Source organism: Amblyomma mixtum, chromosome 2 (assembly GCF_055824585.1).
Source record: "Amblyomma mixtum isolate Tamu chromosome 2, ASM5582458v1, whole genome shotgun sequence".
Classification (NCBI taxonomy): Eukaryota; Metazoa; Arthropoda; class Arachnida; order Ixodida; family Ixodidae; genus Amblyomma; species Amblyomma mixtum.
The window spans coordinates 49,428,751-49,450,410 of record NC_143013.1 but is presented as its reverse complement, the minus strand read 5'-3'; the positions used below and the strand labels follow the sequence as shown (position 1 = coordinate 49,450,410).

Here is a 21,660-nt window from a genome sequence, read left to right as displayed (position 1 = left end):
TTATGACCGTGCGGCACGACTACTGGTTGTTCTTCTTTGCCTCTTCAAACTATTATATTCCTTCTTTGAACTTTCATTTCGTTTTCCTCTCAATGTTCCTTCCGTATTGCGTGGCATTTTTCTCATTTCCCAAGCAATGACACAGCTAAAGACTTTATAAACGTGGACGGGTATCACGAGGCATGACGAAAGTGTTTCCATAGAATGGCCGCAAGCCTCAATGGGCCCATTGTTTAGGCATTGACTGTCGATGTCTCTTTTGACATCATTCTACAAATATTCATATTGGGCATTTGATCTGCACTGGGGAAGTAGGGATATGCACGAAAATTTCCTTCGGCCTAAGACATATTCAGGTTCTGCACGTTGAAAAATTATTACTCTCCAACAGCATTCAACAGGCCGAGCCCCGTATTCAAGATAAAATTTTCCTCCGAGTAACTGACATCCCATCAGCTTTTTCTGTTTGTAGGACAGACATTCATGAAAAATGACATAGTACTAGTCGCACGTCAAACTGGGTTTCTTTTTCATGTAGGGATGTTTGCCTAATTAGCGACCATAATGCCTTACAATGCGAGTACGCCCTAGCAATTAAAAAGCCTGAAATGCAAAATAAGGTCATTTACGATTATACGTGAGCACATGTCGACCTAATCTTGAGCGAACTATCGTCATTTTCGGGAGTCTAAATCTCGATGTTTCATGAAGTATAAGAACTAGAAGGTTTATGGTTGATGGTTTATTGGGGTTTAACATCCCGAAACAACTCAAGCTATGAGGGACGCCGTAGTGAAGGGCTCCGGAAATTTCGACCACCTGTAGGGTTCTTTAATGCGCACTGACATCGCACAGTACACGGGCCTCTGGAATTTCGCCTTCATCGAAATTCAGCCTCCGCGGCCGGGATTGAACCTGCGTCTTTCGGGCCAGCAGCCGAGCGCCGTCACCACTGAGCCACCGTGGCGGGGCCATAAGGACTAGAAGGAAAGTTCTTACCTGAGCAGGACATGTACAGGAAGGTGTCGGCGCTGCTTCCTTGAGCGATACAGAACGACATTGTCTGTCCGCAAGCAATTAAATATTGCTGAAGAACACGTCCTTCTTAAATAGGACCATTTAGACTCACCAGATTTGCTCAAATCTGAGCACCAGACAAAACAGTATCCGTCGCTACAATCCGCGTAGCTTAAAGCTTTTTCTACACCTTCGAGGTCTAGATTTCCATGCTTACAATTAGCCATGAAGATAGAGCCTTGGATGAATTTAACATTTTAAATTACATACAGTGCTCATTACCAAATTTCCGTTTTGTACCAGTTTTTAGGTGCCCTTTTGCCTTCATGACTGAGCAGATAACTTAACTGGAAAATGTGTGTGGAACACAGACCGCGAACAAGAACAGAAATAATTATGATTCAGTATGTCATGTTGCCCCTAGCATTTCTCCGATCAGACTGGCTTAGCTCTAATGTAGTGATGTGAGAAGCTGCCAGGTGTCTACAAAAGGTACAGACTGCACGCAAAAAAATCAGAATTTATAATTGCCGATTTTTTTGAAATTAAGGAGAACGCCTGTCTTTGCCTTTAGTAAAGGCAGTGGTGTCCGTAGGCAATGAACGCTGTACATGTCATTCAGGTGGATCACTGTGTTCATTTTGCCAGCTGTTTCCTTATTAAAAGCTGAGATGTATATTTTAATGTTAGCTTTCGGCTCGCTGCACCGCAGCAAACAGGATATTTATGCGACAGCTATAACGGTTCATTTCTGCAGAAAATCCGACGTCCTGCTTTGCTGTTTTCAGTGGAAACAAGGATAGGTCGAAAAGTTGGCTACGTAACGTGCGAAGCGGCGGGTTTAAAAAGTAATTAAAAGATTCTAAAAGTGATGAGTAGGCGGTCACAACACGACTCAAATGTAAGTAGGAGATGGTCGTTTATAAAGTAAATAATTTGCGCTCTAAAATAAATATGGGATAAAAGTGGTTTTTTTGTAAACCAAATAATTTGCGCTATAAAACAAATATGGGGTTAATAGTGGGGAATCGGACACCTCTACAGTGGATTGTGAATCAGGCTGTAAACCCATAGGTCACGCAGGCATTCATCTTAAAACACAGTATTTCGTACACTGAAATTGTTTGATTTACATGAACTTTTACGGAGCGTTTCGGAAACGGCACAAAATGCAGAAAAAAAAAGCCGGGGCTATGGAGAACTAGACCGGAGGGAAAGCTGAGCCCGCCATGATGAATGAGTGCCGCTCCAGTTAGATGTCTCTCAGATCATTCCTCAAAAACATTAATTCATAGAGCAATCCATCTTTGTAGTTTTTCATATGCTGCGCATTCCAATCATAAAGAACTTACCAGGAGGCCCATCAACACATTGCAGTCCGGTAAGATACCGAATGGTATGAGATGTCAAACATTCGCGTTTTCGAAGTCCGTTGCGAGCAATCCAAGAACAGAATTGCGTCCTCACAATTGAAGAAACAATGTTCAGTTGCTTCAGGAACATCACAGCGACGGCAGTTCACGGATGGCACATATATGTCCTTTTTCTGAAACCAAGTCTTCACAACCAATGTTTTCGTATGAAGCTTGTAGAAGAAAGGTGAAATTGACGAGTAACGCACATTCAGTAGCAAACAAAAGGGTTAAAACATCTAAATTAAATCATTTAAGAACATTTTTCGAGATGCTGAAAATGAGAACTTTTTTAAAAACAGACGCTATCACGTTCAGAAATCTTGGCTAATGAAGGGGTTTAAATATGTGCCTTGCGGTTTTTCTCTTAATATGCAGTGTACATGTCTGCGTGGGTGCCCTGCCGGCATCCTTCAATACTGTTGCGTTAGGTCCTTAAAGTCAGAACTTTAGTGTTTTGTATTTTTTGTGTCATTTACACTGACCGCTGCGTGTCACTAAAAAGTCCACAGAACGCAACAGAGATTTGTTTGCGAAAATTCTTTGCGTCAAAAAATTGAAGCTTACATTGGTTGGTTATCATGGCCCCTCAAAAGCCAAATATATTCTCCTTTCTTGGCATCCTTGTCAAACCACGCATTGATGGCAGTCGCGCATTCGTATATAGAATCGTTGTTACTGTCTGCAGTTGCAACAGGAATTTCCTGAATATCTGCGAGAAAGAGAAGTGCCCGAAAAAGGCAGTCTTATGAGACACTGACTGCTTTAATGACAAGTGATGTTGAAGAGCCGTGAAACAAAAAAAAATCCACGGCCGATTTCTGTAGTTAGGCCAAACGGGAATTTGCAGGGCTAGCACTTCAGGCTTCACTTCAGGTCCGAATTTTGGATCCATTGTTCACAGAGGGAAGTTGTTCGGATAGCGATGATGACTTAGTGCCCACATTGAATTGAATTGAATTGATTTATTTCATGCAATACACATACATGAGGAGATGGGAGAAAAAGCCGCTAAAATGCAGCTTGACTAGGCTCCAATCCCCTATACAAGAGCAGAGCATTTGCAACTAATGTACATGTCAGTGAAGCAAACAAATACATGGTTGTACTGCAATCAGTAAAAAAAAAGTTTACGATGAATAAAAGAAATAAAAAATAGGTATTAGCAAATGCGCACAGTGAAATTGTAAAGAATAAATGAATTGGTCACTCTTAGATTTGGTCACTCTTGGCCACTTGGATTTGGTCACTCTCTACATTAGACGTCTTCCCTGGGAGTCCTCATGTCACTCCCTGAGCAGGGGTACAAGGGTTAAGCGATGCGCCACTGCCCACCAGGTGCTTTCCATCCGTGGGGCTTGAGAAACGCAGGTTTTATCTTCCCGAGCGACCTCTCGAGAAAAATTATTCATTGCGCAGCCACCTACTATGGTCGGCAGCTCGTTCACATTCCGATGAACAGGTGTGTTTGTTTGTGTTTGTGTGTGTGTGTGTGTGTGTTTGTGTGCGTGCGTGCGTGCGTGCGTGAGAGAGAAGCCAACAGCCACAGAAACCAAGGAACCCAGGGTATTTTTAAAAAATTTATTTCTGTTGTGCTGTTGATCAATGGAGAATATTACTACATATATAGTAACATTCTTCATTGATCAACAGCACAAAATAAAATAATTGGCTTCTCTCAAATGCATAACGAGCCCCTCATTCCCCTTCCCATATATATATATATATATATATATATATATATATATATATATATATATATATATATATATATATATATATATATATATATGTATATATATATATATATGTATATATATATATATATATATATATATATATAGGAAACGTCAATAAGTCGTTCCAAAGTTTTTCTCACGTCTCGGACCGACACATCAAAACAACAAGCAAACGCGGCGGTCCGAGACGTGAGAAAAACTTTGGAACGACTTATTGACGTTTCCCATGGAACGACCTTCGTCAGAAGGCCGTTCCATATAAGCCCGTATATATATATATGCGTGGCTGCCACGCTAGAGTACATTGAAAACTGATTCCATTTATTTATTTACTATATTTCGAAGGTCCCTGGCCCGGACATTACAAAGGGGGGAGAACAAGAGGGCAAAAGATGTTCGGCGAGAAGGCTTCGAAGATGGGCTTCGATTGCACACTTGAAGCGGGACAGGTCACTCATCGTGGCGGTATGTTCAGGCAGTTGATTCCAGTAACTTGCAGTTCGGACAAAAAAAAAATGAATTCAGGTGTGTAACTGCATGTGCGTGATAGGTACAGTGTTGGAGTGAGTTTTGAGGGAATAGTGGTAGGCTGGCGTGATAATATTCTTATCTGGCGGCAATGAAGTTAAAATCTATGAACAGGAACGAAGCTAAGTTAGTGGCGCTGGTCTGAGTTTATTCGAGGCTTGTGATTATGTGATGATGAAGGTCAAAAGTAGCAATATCATATTATTTTTAGGGCGGATTAGGGTTTTGTAGGCAAACAAGCTAACAGAACGCGGTGCAAGCACCAGATTGTGAGATGTGTGCAAAAAAAAAAAAAATTATCGAGTCGACAAACAGATGTAGGTTAGGAAGCGCTAATCTTAATACATAAATAATAAATCTGGTTGCATTCGTGCTATTCCTTGTTAGTTAAATAATTTTGATATCCAAACGGATCCTTTCCTCTTTCCTCTAATCTTTTAACTCTCCTGTATCTGCACGTAGCAGCGGTGGTGGCTCTGCTCGAGCCAGTCGGCAGGCCCGTGCTCTATCCTTTTCATCCTTATCTCAGTCGCAACATCAACAATAACAACTCTGCCCAATGCCGTTTAGCGTAGGGCGTTTTGTTGTGAATGATGGCATACTGCCGACTATAAAACAGCGACTACGGGAGAGGAAACGAAGACTAATTATCACTTTGGGAGTGCTACATGCTGAAAATGACCGCGAAACATGTTTTACATGGCAGTGGCATAGAAATCTATGAGGTCATAATGTGAGTGCAGGTCATATCTGCATGCCGTTCTTGTTTTCATAAATGACGTGTATTTGTGTACTGCCTTGAATGTTGATAGAATGCAAGAAATGGCACATTTTAGAGTAGAGCACAGTTAAATAAGTTTGTTCTTGTAATTCAGTCTTCACGCTCCGAATACGTAAGGTACTTACGCGATGCTTTTATATGAAACCTGAACCACAGGTAAAAGCGTCCGCTGCTAAAACTCTGTGCAACAACAGGTGTCAAGAGTACACGTCTAGACATAGTTGTTAAACGCTGGCTGCATTGCCCCGCCAACCGCCCTTCCTAGGACGTTACATCGAAGCTGCCCAGGGCATCGCTGCTGTTTTATCAACCTCCGCTAGCGAGAGCTGCTGGACAACACCAGGAACGAAAGCGAAGCAAGTGTGCTGCATGGTTCACTCGATGTTTTCGAGGGGTTCATGTGCTGAGCAACTCGCTACCAACACGCTTTGTATTCTCGCCTTTGCTTGCTTGGTCACTGTCCTCGTGAAAAAAAAAGAACAAAACAAATAAGAACACTTCAGACACAGCGCAGGTCGCCTTCCGTGTGTGAATGACGTGAGTTCATTGGGCCTTATGATGGATCCACTACAGATTTCTTGATGTTTCACTGCCCAAACCAATTATATAAATGCAACTGTCCATGGCAGGCTGCAGTTTCCCTGAACATATCTGACAACTGTTTCGTGGCGGTTACAATTATGCCGGACATCACGCGCTTGGCTCGGAAACTGCCCTGTCGGTAAAATAGGTGACACTTGTACGAGGGCTAAATAATGCCAAACGCACATCGCGTGCAGGTCTGTCAGCTAAGAATGGTACACCACGTTATATTAGTACTGCCAACAGCATTTTCAATGCCTAATAACTCCTGGAACTGATAAAGAAACAGGAACACACAGTTCTACAGAATCAAATTGGCAGAGGGCTTCAACGTTCCACTGGTTCAAGGGATTCGAGAATGAAGTTTTTACACTTTGTATTGATACCGAACCCTTATAAACCTACATTTCGGGAAGGTATTGCGCTTTTTCTGACCAAGCAGTGAGACAAAACTTGTTTGAGAACTCGTTTTGCACCTCTTTGATCATTTTGAGCCCCATGCCCTCGCCTAAAGGCTGCACAACGAAGGGCTTCGGAACATCCGTTTTAAAAGTTTGCTACCTCATGAGGAGAGACGCGTCGTCCGTTACATGCAATATATGCTATTAGGAGCGTTCTTATCCACAGATTACGTGCACAAATCTTTCGAACCTCATAAGACGCTAGTCTTGAATGTGTTTACGACTGCTGCTCGGAGCTACCAAGGAAGGCATTTCACAACACAGGCTCACACTGCGCACAACGCCCTCTGCCGCTCAAAACCCAGCGCTGAATGAAACAATACAAACGCCATTGTGCCCGAGTGAAGTCACGCTAATTAAAGGCCCACCTACAGAGTGAATAATTTACCATCGCCATGAAGAAAGGAAAGGAAATAAAGGATGGATACCACTGAAGGAGAGGTACGGTTGATGACAAGTTCCAAACGATGCACTCGCAGGGGGTGAAACCGCTTCATTCTTCCGGAATTATGCAGGAGAAAGCCACTCATGCGCAGTTCTTTACACATATTTTGAACTTTATTCAGGTGTTAGAGATCCTCTATACGCCATTGAAAAAAAAAGTTTTGGTTGTGAATCAGTGTTGTCGGTATAACTGTTACCTCGAAATTGCCTTGAACCTCATCATTTCGCTGAGAGACATGCGTTATCATCCGCCCTCAGGGACACTTACACCGGCTCTAGGAGACAATTAGTGTTTAAGTATATCTTGCCTAAACGTCTGGATTGAGAAAATCCCTAATCCGGATCCCAAATCTCTTTGCATTTAAATATTTCCAATTGATGACATCGGTTAGTGCAACACAGTCACCCTAAATTTACGCATGGTCGCTGCCCACGAGTGAAAGAAAAATAAGAGCTTAGGCAGGGCTGCCAAGAGCAGGCTTACTCACAGCCCATAACAAAATAGAGCGGATTTCAAACGAAACTGTAAACAAGGCTCCGGAGATTCGTATTTGGAGAGGAGGTAAGGAAGTTCTTTGAAGCAGGGTGGCCCTGTTGCGACCCAGGAGAGTGGTAAATTGTGATGATTCGGCGAAATCATTGTGGATCAATACACGAATCCGCCTGGACGGCCATAACAGCCCCGTGTTAGAGCATTACATAACGCAAAACACTGAAAACACATGAACTAATTTGAATGCGCCCATTTATGTGTGATACTAGACGCTTGTCGTGTTATAGCGGTGACTACGTCAGCCAAGCAAAATTCTGTCTAACTACATAAAAAGCTTAAGTCGGTAACTGACGCACAATAAATATCACCTACGTCTAAGGCATCTATCGTTTCCTTTATTCCTTACCCCTTCAGTCTATTAAATGAAAGCCAGCGACTGTTAAACTCCGCTTAGGAATAGCAGGTGCACTGAAAAGAAGCTCCTAAGGTACGTCACATTTTCAGAAAGCTGCAGCGCCTGTATTGCCTATCAGAACTTTTCACTTAATTTTCGTGCGTGAAATACATAGGCAAAATCCCTTCCCTATCATTTTGTGCATAATAACAGCAGCCCCGCTTTCCAAAAACGTGACACAGAGCAGGGAATGCCTCGATGTACTTATCGCCCTTTCATAACTTCATCTACAAGCCTCAGGTTCCATGCCAAGGTCCTGTGAAGTGAGCCCTGTCCGCTTCCACAATGTCGCAGTCATTCAACTTAAACATTCTTAGTGCGCCTGCTTTTTCCTTGCCAAGGCGCTCCAGAATTACGTAAGTTCGCGACACTGCTCAGCCTTTGAAATCTAAGAACGTACTACTTGAAAGCCTAGCTTGTTGGCAGCGAAGAACCTTGAAATTGGCAACGTTCGCATAAACGCTCCTTAATAAATTCGTGCGAGGTATATCACTCGACACCTGTGAAGATTGCGCCTTATTAAGGCGGAAGCCTTTAATGCCTCATCGTTGTAAGCAGCAGTTGTCGACAGAAATGTCACACTTTTAAATTGGTCGAAACGGTCGTGACGTCACTGCGGGCTAATTTCAAACAGGACCAATTGTACTTTGGCTACTGGTTTGGTTTATCGGGCTTAACGTCCCAAAGCGACTGTGGCTATGAGAGACGCCGTAGTGGAGGGCTCCAGAAATTTCGACCACCTGGGGTTGTTTAACGTGCACTGACATCGCACAGTACACGGGCCTCTAGAATTTCTCCTCCAAAGAAATTCCAGCCACCGCGGCCGGGATCGAACCCGCGTCTTTCGGGTCAGCAGCCGAGCACCATAACCGCTGAGCCACCGCGGCGGCTGTACTTTGGCTACTAACCATGCAACCAATTAAAGGGATCGTATGGTGATGCTCCAAGTAAGTGGGACTGAGTTTAGTTAATTGCTTATTTAACCAATTAGCCTAATTAATCTTTCCAGTAAGACCAGATAAATAAATAAAGCCGAGTAGGAAATTGGCCGAGTTTGGGAATCGAACCCTGCTCTCCGGAGTGCGAGACGAGCACGCTACCACTCCGCCATGCCAGCTCAATGGTTTGGAATGAACAAAGGCGCGTCTATTGAATACGGTGTCTTCGTTCACTCCCATCTTCCTCCCTTCCCAACCGGGATATGAGAGACATATACATTTCCTTTCCTCAAAAACCAATTTACCGACGAGCAAGGCGTAGAACCGAACGGGCGATGGCGTTCTATGGACTCTCTGGCAGCGCTGCAAGACGCTGTCGCGGTCCGCTCTTAGAGGCGAAGCTTAACAGCTTAACCACAAATCAGTGACACAAGAAGCAACACTGCGCTTAAGGCTTTCGCCTCACCGCACTTTAGGTCAACAAAGTGCCCCCTGAATTTTTAGGTGCACAGAACTGCAGGAACAAAGCAACAAAAAGGCCTTCGAGAACAACGCAATCTGCTAGATCATATAACAGTGCTTACGTGCTTTGAATTCGAAAGCATTGTCTCATCGTGAGCTATGTTGAGAGGATCAATAAATATTCCTTCCTTCATTCACCAGAAAGCTGACGCTGGTTTATAGCCGCTGGAAAACACGCATGATGGAACGACATTGTGAATCTGTTCTTTATGCAAGGTGTTTAGTAGAATAATTGTTCACCTAAAAGAAGTGTCTTCCCAGAGCGAGTTCGAGCCGGAGTGGCACTAAGTCGCAGTGTGTGCCCTTCACTGCCTTTCTTCTATTGCTTTGTTGATTAGGTGTGCCGTATTATGATCCACTAGTTATGAGCTCTGCATCGCATCTTTTCTCGTGCTTAGTTGCTTAGGTGTGATGTTATGCATCGTGTTGATTTGCCACTGTTTTCCCGATATTTGTACATAACTGACTGCACAGACCTGAGTGAGTGTCGCTTCAGTTGACACTCGCTCTGGGAATACAATTCCGTTAGTTGTACAGTAATTCTACTGAAATCGTCTTTAGCAGGATCAACCGCTTCACAATGTCGGTCTATCAAGCGTGTTTTCCTCAGGCTCTGTAATCCAATTGAAAATAACCTATCTGAAGAATCATAAAAAATTGTTTTTTATTTTTTCTTACTTAAATGTGCCGTATTATGAAGTATTAGCTATTGCCGCAAATTTTTGTAGTGGTTGTTTTTTTATTTTTCAAAGCTACCGGCGTGCCGCATTTTTACTTTGTGATGCAAGAAGCGACCAGAGTTATCTCGAGTGATCGCATCCACGCGAAGTCGTTTCTACGTTGTTCCAGAACGTTCTAGTAACATTGCACATTTTATCTCGAAAGTTCGCTATCATCTTTACATTTAACACGGCCGAGAGAGGCGGGTAGTCGGTTCGACGACCACCGAGCACGCTTCTTGCTACTCCGCCATCGACTCATTCAGTTCGTTGCGGGCGCAAGTAAGATCAAATAAAGAGTTTTGTTTATTGTCGTCGTCTATCTGCTCTTTGGTCTGCAGTTACACTCTCTGAAGATGCCAAATAGAGACCGAATGTCTCGCCGGAACAACACCATGTCCAAAAGTTCATTTTGTGTTGTGGCTGATTTAACTGATAAAGCGGTATGTAACGACTGTGGCGGGTTAAATTGTGTCTGGCTTCGGTGCTGGCATGCTGATCGAAACGCGTCGATGTGGTAATGAAGCGATAAACTTACTTACATGGTATACCTCAGTTTTCGTCGAGGAGAATAATATAACCATAATTAGGAACGGTGGAATGCAGGCAGGTGCGGCCGGTACAGTTATGAACGCCTCACGATTACAACAGGTACTGAGGCAAATATATTTGGAAGAGCTTCAGATAACGCTTAATGGCGAACATCTTAGTAATCTAATATTTGCTTAAAACATTGCCCTCCTTAGTTACTCAGAAGACGGATTGGTGAGGATGGTAGAGGACCTAAGCACGCACGGCAGGATTTTGGGTTTTTGGAATAATGAGAAGAATATTTTAGTTTAGTTCAAATTTTGTCGTCAAAAGACATTGGGTAGTCGGTGATAACGCAGTTAGAATTTAAGGGCCAAGAACGAGAACTGGTGCGCGAATACAAATGCTTAGGGAAGGCAGTGAGCATAAAATAATGACCGTGAGCGCAAAATAATTCCGAGGACTGAATTGAGGTGGGGTGAGTTTTGCATGTACTCTCATATTAGACGTAGAATATCTCTCATGTCAGGTACCTCTCATATCAGAGATAGATGTAGCGTCAGTGTACTGACACAGTTGCAGCCTGACGAGAAGGAATCAAAGCGACCAAACGAAAGAAAACATTTCGTACAACGTAAATCACGACTGATGATGCGCTTGCGTAAGCCCCTCTATATACTCCGTGCCGAGAGTAACAAATTCTTAAACCTGGAGCTGAATGCACCACATGTGAGTGAACACGAAGCCAAATTCTATGTCTTTCTGTTCCCATATATTAGCATCCAATCAAGTTCCACAGGAGACAATATGATGTTCGAAAAGCGGGGTAAAAGCGTCTTTGTGGTTGGAGACATACATGACATGAGATTTTGCTTCAAAGACGTGCTCAAAGAGTCTCCAGATTAGGCACAGCAAACTTCAAAATCAGGAATAATTCATGGTCACCTCAACTGAAAGAATTCCGAAAGTGATTTTGAACAAAGAGGTGTTAAGTGTTGAGCGATGGAGTATTACACGTAAATTTGCCCATATTGAACAGCACTTTAATTATGCCAATTTTATTGAACACATTACCTCTACTGTTGTTCAAACTTTATTTCTGTGAAGCAGACGGCTTGTTACTCACTGGCGTATTTTCTCGGGAATCACCACAAACGTATTACTTGACTTCAAGATCAGAAACGAAAAAAGCGTTTTTTCAGCAGTATAAACCGTACAGTTCAAGAAAAGTTTCTTTTGGGCTCTTCGAAATAAATGCCTTTCGTTCAAGTGCATCCCCTTTGCTCAATATTTTTTACCGTTCATATACACCACTGAAGACAGGTAGGCGCTTTCATTAACGCAGAAAAGGCGCAAATGAGAAATTTCGGCTTATAAACAATTTTATAACAAGGAAAGAATAAAGAGAAAAGCATTCTTCATTACCAAATCATTTTTGGTGCTCTTTATTTTGCAAGCACAAAATCTTCACCGCTAGCAGTAAACCGCGCCCATTTCTATGAGCAGTGCCAGCAATACAACAATGCGTCCCACGTTTCTTGGCCGTTCTGAAAGCATGAGAGAAAAGAATTCGATAAGCAGTGACGCAGAAAAAATCCACTTACTAGCATAAGAGAAAAATCCATACTAACTTAAAGTATATTCCAATCTACATGATAGCCTATCTCGTGACGCAGTAACTAGAAATAAGTACAGTTTAATAATGAGTGCTTAACTGCCTCAGAGGAAAACAGATAGACTAGTAGAAAGCAAGAAATGTGGTCTACCAGATGTTTTCGTTCTAATTCTTCTTCGTGAACGAAGCTTCGCTAATTGTCAGTGTTCTGACTGAAGTGAAATTAACTGCATGTTGATGCTTTCCTATCTTAGTGTTACGAAGGCGTCTAATGCATGACAGGCGCTGTGCTAATTTTGCATGAAATCGGCCAACAATTGTTTCCTTTTTCAGCAAAGTATTTGGTACCTGCGAAATTTTTCTATTCTTATGATAGCCAGAGTTAACGCGCCGCTATCGTAGTAATGATATTCGATACTAGACGCCAAAAACACGCACATGACCAATCAGCAATTTCTTCGTCTTTGCAGATGTCCTTGCCGTAGAGTGGAGCTGCCACGCCGCAGTGTTTAGAGAACTCGTCTAGGCACTGTTGGGGCAGCGAATCTTTCGCATGTGCCCGCGCCCAGAGGATGCACTCTGTGGAATGCGGAAAAAAGAGATAAATTACTCTTTGCCACCATTGCGAAGCATGATAACCGCTGGTCCTTAAGAGTAATGGAGCGGATTCCAAGAAAATGGGAGTTTAGCGGAGGTAGGGAAAGTTGGGTAGGCGGATAAGATTCAGAAGTTTACGGGGATACGATGGCGCAACTGGCAAAAGAGAGGGTTAATAGCTGAGACATGGATCCGCTTTTGCTCTGCAGTGGGCGTAGATAGGATGGTGATGATGATAATGAGTGAAAAAAATTATTTCGTTTAGTTTTTTTTTGTTCGGAGGACATTTATTTATTTATTTATTTATACAGAATACCCCTAAAGGCCATCGAGAAGGTATTACATAGGGGGGGGGGGGGCACAGGCAATTGAACAGAATAAAACAAAACCACAAATATAAAACAAACAACAAAAACACAAATAAGACACTTTGCATGACATAAGTAAGCAAAAAGAATTAAAAGAATGGCAGCGCGGCAAAGAACGAAGATAACCCAAATTGTGGCTTATTGAACGCTGCCATCTTTGCAGCCAGGCCTGGCTCTGGCTGACCTTCAGGACTGATGACATGGTACAGCTCTTCTGCCTTTTATGATTGGCACTGCGGAAGGTGTAAGTGTAAACGCTTCTATATAACAACTTCAGTTAAGAAACGCATGTGTACCATGGATACAGAAAGAACATTAATAAGGCACACTTACGTTAACTAAAAACAGTTCTTCTTCCTAATAAAAGTCGAAAGTAGATTTTTTCGTAGGGTGTGAAGATATTTCTCAGGTAGAAAAATATCCACTCATTGCTGGGGAAATTGATGTTAGGGGACGGAACTTTTTTTTTATTTTTACTTCATTCGAACCCGAGACGTGATGGCTGAAAAATTTCTCTACTCCCTATTTGAAAGAGCATGGCGCTTAAGACATGCCTCAGAGATCCCCATGATAAAATTCCTTTCAGATCACCACAATTTCCTTGCGAAAACCGCCACTGGCAGCGAGACCTGAATGTAATTTCTTTTTCGTCCTTTCTAGCTGATACATGTGCCGTTTAAAGTTGAAACGCCATCCTTCTAGTTAGAACACATTGATCTATGGATAGACGCTAACTTCGGTTTGTAACCGGTTTTCCTTTAACATTGCACTGTCAAGAAAGAAACTGGGCTAGAAAAGAAAACAGTTTAAAATATTAAAAGCGAGGTAGCTGTGACCAGAACTCTAAAGAATTGCATCATGGTGAGTAGCCCTGTAGGAATTCTAAGCGCAATGTATTAATACACTCAAGACAAAAATATATATATATTAAACAGAACACTATGAAAATCAACTGAAATAAGCTATTGCAAGCAATCAAGATAACAAAGACGTGTTGTTGAATTTCACACTAGGAGATTTATTATAATGTTCGTAACAAAAAGGCCTTCTTGAAGTTTTCGCTAGGAGATTTGCTTCAGTATTGCTTATGTCCTTCCTTTAGATTTGTGATGATTTTATGATGTCATTTGGGCGACCACACACCGAATCTTTTAAAATGCACGTGATCAATTTGCAGTGCCTACTATGCATCTACGTAACGAAATAAGAGCAAAATAAGAAAGGGCCTTCATATTGAGATGTGTCCTCTCTGCCAAAACTTTATGTGCCATTCTGTTTACGTGAACGTCATGGTATGAAAGCATCAGCTGCTGCGCATCTGAGTTGAAAGCCAGCGTTCTGTTCACTTCCACCTGCACGGTCTAATTCATGCGGGCGAGTCCAAGTTCTTCATTAAGGTCGCGAATTTATTTCCTAATGCTGTGAAATACATTGATCGTTAACCTGAAACAGAAGTTCTTTATTGTAATACTTCTTTAAACAAATCGTTCAAAGGTTACTTCACGTTCTTTTCTGTTATTATTAAACATGTTTTCTTAGTGTCGTTTTTAACGGATGTCTGGCGGATGTTCAGATGCTGATGTTCCTTCTTTAATTTGCACTATTGCCTTCAGTTGCAGAAGTCGACGGCCCTTTTTCAATCTCGATATGCTGGAAACGCTCTGTAATCCCTCATAGGCTGAAGAGTGGTATACATGATTTAAATGTGCACCAAGCGTGTATAGATAAGGGGTGAGGTATTATAGAATATTACGCATTAGCCGCCGTTCATCGCATCATTTCTTGACCTGAAAATATAACTTGACCTCGACATTATAAGCGGCGGTGTAACATTGGAAAGTGGGAATCACAGTTAGTATCATTTTTCTTGCGTTGTATTAGTGCGAAAACATTTGCGTTCTCCCCTGACACAAAATTTCTGGCTTCTCTCTGAGGAAATTCTCTGATTTGTCGAGAGAGGTCACATGAACTTGCGATGTCATCACCACATGACATTCAGATTGGGAGGAAACTACAGATCAACTGCTGGAGGTGGCCGTCAAATGCCGATGGGTCAAGAAAGATCACGTGAACTGGCGAGGTCATCAGAACCTGGCCACCGTGGTAAGTGGCAACCTGTCCACCGGGTTGTGGACCACCCTCCCTCCATGGAAATTAATTGATTGCAGAAGTTTCAATGCAACGGCCGCCTGCCCATCGTGTCACCATGCATGAGCCCTAAGGGAGCTCTGGAAGAGCAATCTGGGTCTCACAGTCCTCATTGGTGTCTGGTTTTCAAATAGCTGCCTGCCATGGCAGTCGCGTATCGCTTATCTGCTGCACCAATGCTTCAGAATTGGTATGAGGACTTCCCGTGGTCTATGAATGCGATTGAGAGCGTCGTGACGTCATCAACACCATATGAACAGCAGCGTACCGCCAAATTTGAATATCTGAGGACCGCTATAACTTGCAAGTTGAAGACCCATCTAGCCAAATATATTAATGATGATTAGGAGCAATTAGCGGATGGGCTAAAGCAAAATAGCGGGTAACTTTATAATAATGTCATGTCCCATTTCAGTGCAAGGTACTCGCACATTTCAGATGATGACTCATGAATGCCATTAAAGGGAAATTTACACCAGTTTCTACCGGAGTTTTGGCGGGAAAATCGCAAGACGAGCATTGGACTCTCGCCCTAGAGGAAATCTTATCCTACACACGAAAAAGTTAAGGTGCTTTACAGTGCAGTACTCACGCTTTCCGTGGTAGGGCATCTCGAAAATACCGCAGGTTTCATAGTCAGTGTAGTATAATCTTCCAACCTCGGGTTTGGCGGCATCTGCAAGTACACAGATGCTATTGGTATGCCTTCCCAGTGAAAGTTGTACATAATAAATCCTTTTTACGTTGTTGATCAGAGACAGGCAGTTGAGTTCATATCTAAAGCTCGTGGTTTTGCTCTAAGCGCAACACGAACGGGGCACGAGACGGAAGAGTGACACAAACAAGCACTTGTGACACAAACAAGCTCTCGTGTCCCGTTCTTGTGCGCTGTGAGCTAAACCATCACAATCTACCCAACTTTTCGGTCTCCTGAACACGTGTTCCTCTCTGAGCTTTAGTAGTTCCAAGTGGCTGTTAGAAGCTAGCCACGTTTGAATGTGGCGACTTTGTGCGGTGGAATTGTGAGGCATGTATCTTCATAAATTATATTTGAAGGTGCTCACCTGAGCCTTCCATGTACAAGAAAGTGTCGGGGCTACTTCCTTCCGCCACGTAGAATGAGACAGTCTTTCTGCAGAAAATAACAAAGAAATGTGAACGCTATTGTTGTTTACAAGTGTCGCCATCCCTGGAAAGCATTTTATTTTATTACTTGACTGCAAGCCGAACTGCACCCGCAAATATAACTTCTATTCAATATTATCTACGCCATTTCTCTGCAGCCCAAATTTCGAAGTGGCTACGCATCCTATGGAGATAAGATCTCACAAAAATGATCCTTTAAACTTGTTACTGGACCTTCTATGGGAAATTTCGCTCTTTGTTGAACTAGTGGACTAAACTCTGAACTTCAGCGATGAGATTATTTGTAGCGAAAAATATGTACTAAATATCGGCATCAGCGCATCTCGCATCTGTTGCTCTTTATTTTATCTGCCATCGGTCGTGTTACTGCTGTTCTTAATGCCTGAGGTATTCACAAGATATTCAAAATGCACACGAATAACAGGAATTAGCGCTCGTTTCGAAATACTTTTCTGACTAGGAAGCGTAGTGCCTGTCTTTCGACGTTTTAGCAAGCCTGATTTCGCAGGCCTTGGCAGCTGTTTACTTTACGGAGCGTCATAGTTCGTTTTGCTTCTACAGTTCATAACTTTTTTTCTTTTTTGTGTTCAGTACTCTTTTCTCATTAGAATAGATAAGCTATTGATCTAACATCTTTTTAGCACCGTACCCTCTATTCATTTCAGCTTATTTTTTTCTCTGTTTCTCACGTAACATGTCACCTCAGTGAAGTTCAAAGTTGAATGCTTAATGGTAAGCGAATTATTTTTTTTTATCATTAATATTCAGGAGTGTGTCTGGAATAGCTTTTCAGTTGTGAGGAGGAAAAGCTGCATAAATTATTTTACCACCAGTCTTCAGCCATGAAGACCATCACTGTGCACGTTTTCATCAATTCTATTATACAGAATGCGACGACTCACGACGCGGAGAGCGTTGTATTCGATTATGCTTTGAACTTTGAAAGCGAAAACTTACTTGGGACTCTCATGATGGCCCCTCAGATGCCAGATATATTCGCCTTTCTTGGCACCCATGTCAAACGATGCTCTCTTAGCCGTCAGGCACTCAAATATGGCGTCGTTATCACTGTCAGAAATGGCAACGGCGAATGGAAAATTGTTGAATACCTGGGTGAGAGAGAAGTATTGAAGAAAAAATAACAATGCATTTTTCAGAGAAAGAGCGGCGGTTCTGCACCAACTGGTGAATAAAAGCGTTTATCGGACGCCTAATATTGACGAGCATCAGTGGTGCAAAGTCCAAATAGTGCTTTTTAAAATATCTCCCAATATATGACCACTCTTCGACATTTTTCTCAGAAATTGTCTTGCACTTACGAAGCAATCCTTGTGATTCTTTCCTTGAAGTTTTGCAGACACTCCGCATCATGCTGATACAATGAATAGATGTGCAGAGCTAAAATTTCTACACTTAATACTTATTGGAGTAATTAAATGTGTTATTTGGATAACACTTTAAGCGACAAACAAAGAAGAAAGGATATGCAGGGAGCTTATTGAGGCAATGCATGATTGCGTATTATACACGGGGCAAAGGGGATAAATGGAGAGAAAAACAAGAAAGATTAATGTGAATCATCATTTGAGCTCTTCGTGGCACTAGGGCGTTCTAATATTATTCAGTTGTCTGACAACTAAGGTAGCCACCGGCAGTCTATAGAGATCTACGAAGTTCACATATACGGCACCGGGATGCTGCTTGCACCTGCCAGGAATGAAAGAGCGAAAGCCTTTAATACTTAAAGGACTTATGGCATGGAAGTTGAATTAGGCTGAAGCTTAAAGGATGATCGCAAAGCTGCTTCTTCCAGTTAATTTGAGTTTTTACCTCTGCGTATTCACCAGACGAGGCGTAGATTTTGCTAAGCCTAGACAATTGCATGCTCCATTCAGTGATTCTGCCGGAGATCAATACTTCGCAGTTTTGCGTACGCACTAAACCTGATTTCATTCAGGCTGCTTGTAGTTAGTGCAGTTATCTTCGCGCACATATTGCATCCACTGATTTACTGTTAGTTAAAAGTCAAATCTTTTGGCATTTTACTAGAAAAATTGCTATTAAAAAAATGGATTGCAGTAGGCGATTTCATAACTCCCCTTTACGAAGTTGATTGTAACGGTGCTGACACTAATAGCTCTAAAAAGTTTCTGCCGTTTGGGCTGTTATTTCCACCAGACATACCAGATAGCTATTGAAACCTCATCTTTTCTTTCTTCATTTTCTATTTATTTATTTAATTATTAATTTACATACCCTAAGGGCCCGGGGGCATTACAAAGGGGCGGTGGTGAGGTTTAATAAACAAGAACAGCAAGGATCCCAAAACATGCCAAAATGACGATTATTGCTAGTTATCTGTAAAAAAAAAATGTCAATTAGTATCGCCTAAGCGGAAATGTTGGATTTTTTGTTGCAAAGCGTACTCGCGACGACGGTTAAGATTAAGCAATTTTTAAGAATCTTGTACCATACCTTTGCAACTCTCAAGCATGTCTCAGTGAGGAAGGTACCACTGATATTTTCGGCAAGGCATTCATATCGTAGCTAACCTATTCTCGAATTGTCTTCGCAGTTGTTCTACATTATGCGGGCGTCTCTTCTCATTTGGTTTCATTTGCAGCTTTTGCGATGGCAACACTTGCTTGAAAAGTGACCCGGCGATAGCGGACGAGAATCTGTGCCCTTTACTCTAAGCTTTCAAGATGGTCCGTATGTCGCACAATGGACGGTAACTCCTGACCTTGCAAAGCGCCATGGCAAGTCTTCATCACCATTTTGAGCAGTTGACACAAGATGCATACAGGTACACTTGTGTCAGGCGCACAGCATTTCGTGGATTGAATTCTCAAATTTGCCTCCCATTCCGTCGCGCGTGGGAGCCGTCCGTGCTACCCAAGCGTTGCTGTGCTATGTCGCTTTTTTTGTTAACTGGATTCTGTGAAATCGCATTGGACATGACATCACCGCACAACGTTAGTGCCACACTAGGGCCCATGCTAATGCACCTACTGAATTGAAGTCGTATTCTAACGCATTAAAAACGCACAGTACATTAACCCTGTCGACATAGCTGCAACGTGAAAGGCAGAAAGCGGTACACTGCAAGATATGCATTGGAGATTAAGAAGGCACTTCACGGCCGGAACACTCAATAACAGAGTTCTCACCACCATAAATCATAATTTTACAAAGAATAAAAAATGCTTGGCACACCAACTGCCAGGGTGTCAATACAGAAAGCAGACTATTTTACGCCTAACTGGCATGAATAGGAGAGGATAAATCGCACAACATAACGGGCCTAAACAGTAATATTGTGGACAGTAGAGTAGCTTGTGGAAATGTCATCTTCCTAACGAAGATGCCGTGTGAACAAACCGAACTTCCTTTTGAGGTAATATAGAGTTGCAGAATATCGAGTCACAGCTATGTTTATATATAGCATTATATTGTAAAGCGTTATACTGTACATTGCTGAAATAATATTTGACTCCGCTGATTTCATCTTAATATGTTAGTGTGGATTTTGCTGCTCCTTATTTTTCCCACTGCTCTAATAACCCAATACGGAGTTCTGCCTTGTTTATCAATAAATAAAAATAAATATACAAAAAATGGAAAGCACCTCGTTTAAAAGATTCATCCTAATCCCTTAAAACTACGCGACAATTAAAATAAACATTGATTTCAAAAGGCCTCATATCTCCCATTGGAAGAATAGGAGGCCAGAAGTGACCATTTGTAACGAGTTTAATAAAGCTGCGTGACCACCATTCAGATGACAACGTGCGCTTATACAATAGATGAGTAAATAAAGTTGTGCTTACGTACCTGTGGTAAAGTGTTGAAACATGCGATGCGGCAATTGTGAGAACTTTGCAGCGAACGCTGACGAAAACTTCTAAGATGGCTGAGCGTCCTCAAGTTAGTAACAACTACTTTCGCAGTCTCAGCTACTACCCATGTTATAAACGACAATATATAAAAATAGCTTAAAGCACATTTCACAACATCAGGGGAAAACTCATCATCATCAGAGAGAGCTGCAATTTCCCTCAAAACAACTCCTTAAATTAGGCATAACGTGTTCAATAGAGTTTGCCGAAGCAATTGCAGAATAAAAACCAAGGGAATAACCCTAGCATATTGGTTTCTGAGTTTACCGCAAGAATAAAGGGAACCATAGAAAGTATTTAGAAAAGAAATTAAGCCTATACAGCGGGTTTACAGTCTTTATAGTCAGAGACCTAATCAGGATGCCTATCTTTTGCAGGCTGTGACTAAACCGCTGTGACAAAATGGGGGTGGTGTTTGCCTAAAGAATTGAGAGCGAAACTCCATGAAAAGTTCTTTTCAAAATGAAAAAAAAGTATAGCAGCATATCATGTCGTCCAGAGGATAAGACGAGGGAGCATGGAAGCAGCCAGGACATTCGTACATCACAGGAGCGACGTGAGAGCGCGAAACAGCCATCCCTCCGCACCAAAGCAGTCTAGAGGACTGGATAGAATTTGTGAGCACCTTAACCTCTGCTACCCCACTGTCCTTTCCGTGGTATTACCTTGAAGCTGTCCGGAACTTCGCTGCTTTCATCAGCTCTTGCCACCGTCAGCTGCAGGGCGACACCGAGCAGGAGAGCTAAGCAAATGCGCTGCATGGTCGACTCGACGTGTGTAGCAGTGGTCGGGCTTGTCGCAGCTTTTCCCCAACACTCTTTATATACCCTTACTTGTCATCGAAGCTCCTAGACCGTGGTCGTGGCGGGTCGAATAACTGCATTGTGTAATACAGCTGCCATGTCTAAATGATATGAGATAAACACGCTTTGCGGAACATGGAAAAACAATTTACATGACATCGCACACCCGAACTCAATTACACGCACAGAATGGACTTTGATTCCCGCAAAGGCGGCTCATTTTTCTGGGATGCATGCCACCTGTCCCCATATTGTTCGCCCACACGCGTCGCATATGCCAGTCACTGCGGCGGCTGGGTGCAACGACCCCGAAGTAGATCTATTCAACGAAAACAAAATAACATTGTTTTGATCAAAACTTTCCAAACGTTATCTAGACAGAAGGCTCGATTGTTGTTCTCATATTATTTTCTGGTATACACAACTGCAGTCTGCATCACGATCAAATCCTGATAAAGGGGGT

The 21,660-nt window shown here is 42.4% G+C and overlaps 1 protein-coding gene across 1 annotated transcript; it reads right to left on the bottom strand.

The window, feature by feature from the left end:
- Window positions 1-1,418: 1,418 nt before the first annotated feature.
- Window positions 1,419-21,155, bottom strand: LOC149359284 (uncharacterized). The gene is made up of 7 exons (XM_089567629.1): window positions 21,060-21,155; window positions 17,453-17,604; window positions 16,414-16,481; window positions 15,942-16,025; window positions 12,675-12,815; window positions 2,997-3,141; window positions 1,419-1,500 (listed from the first exon to the last, which is right to left on the bottom strand). Exons 1-7 carry the CDS (start codon window positions 21,153-21,155, stop codon window positions 1,419-1,421), a joined length of 768 nt encoding a protein of 255 aa, XP_089423755.1.
- Between the last annotated feature and the right edge of the window lie 505 nt (window positions 21,156-21,660).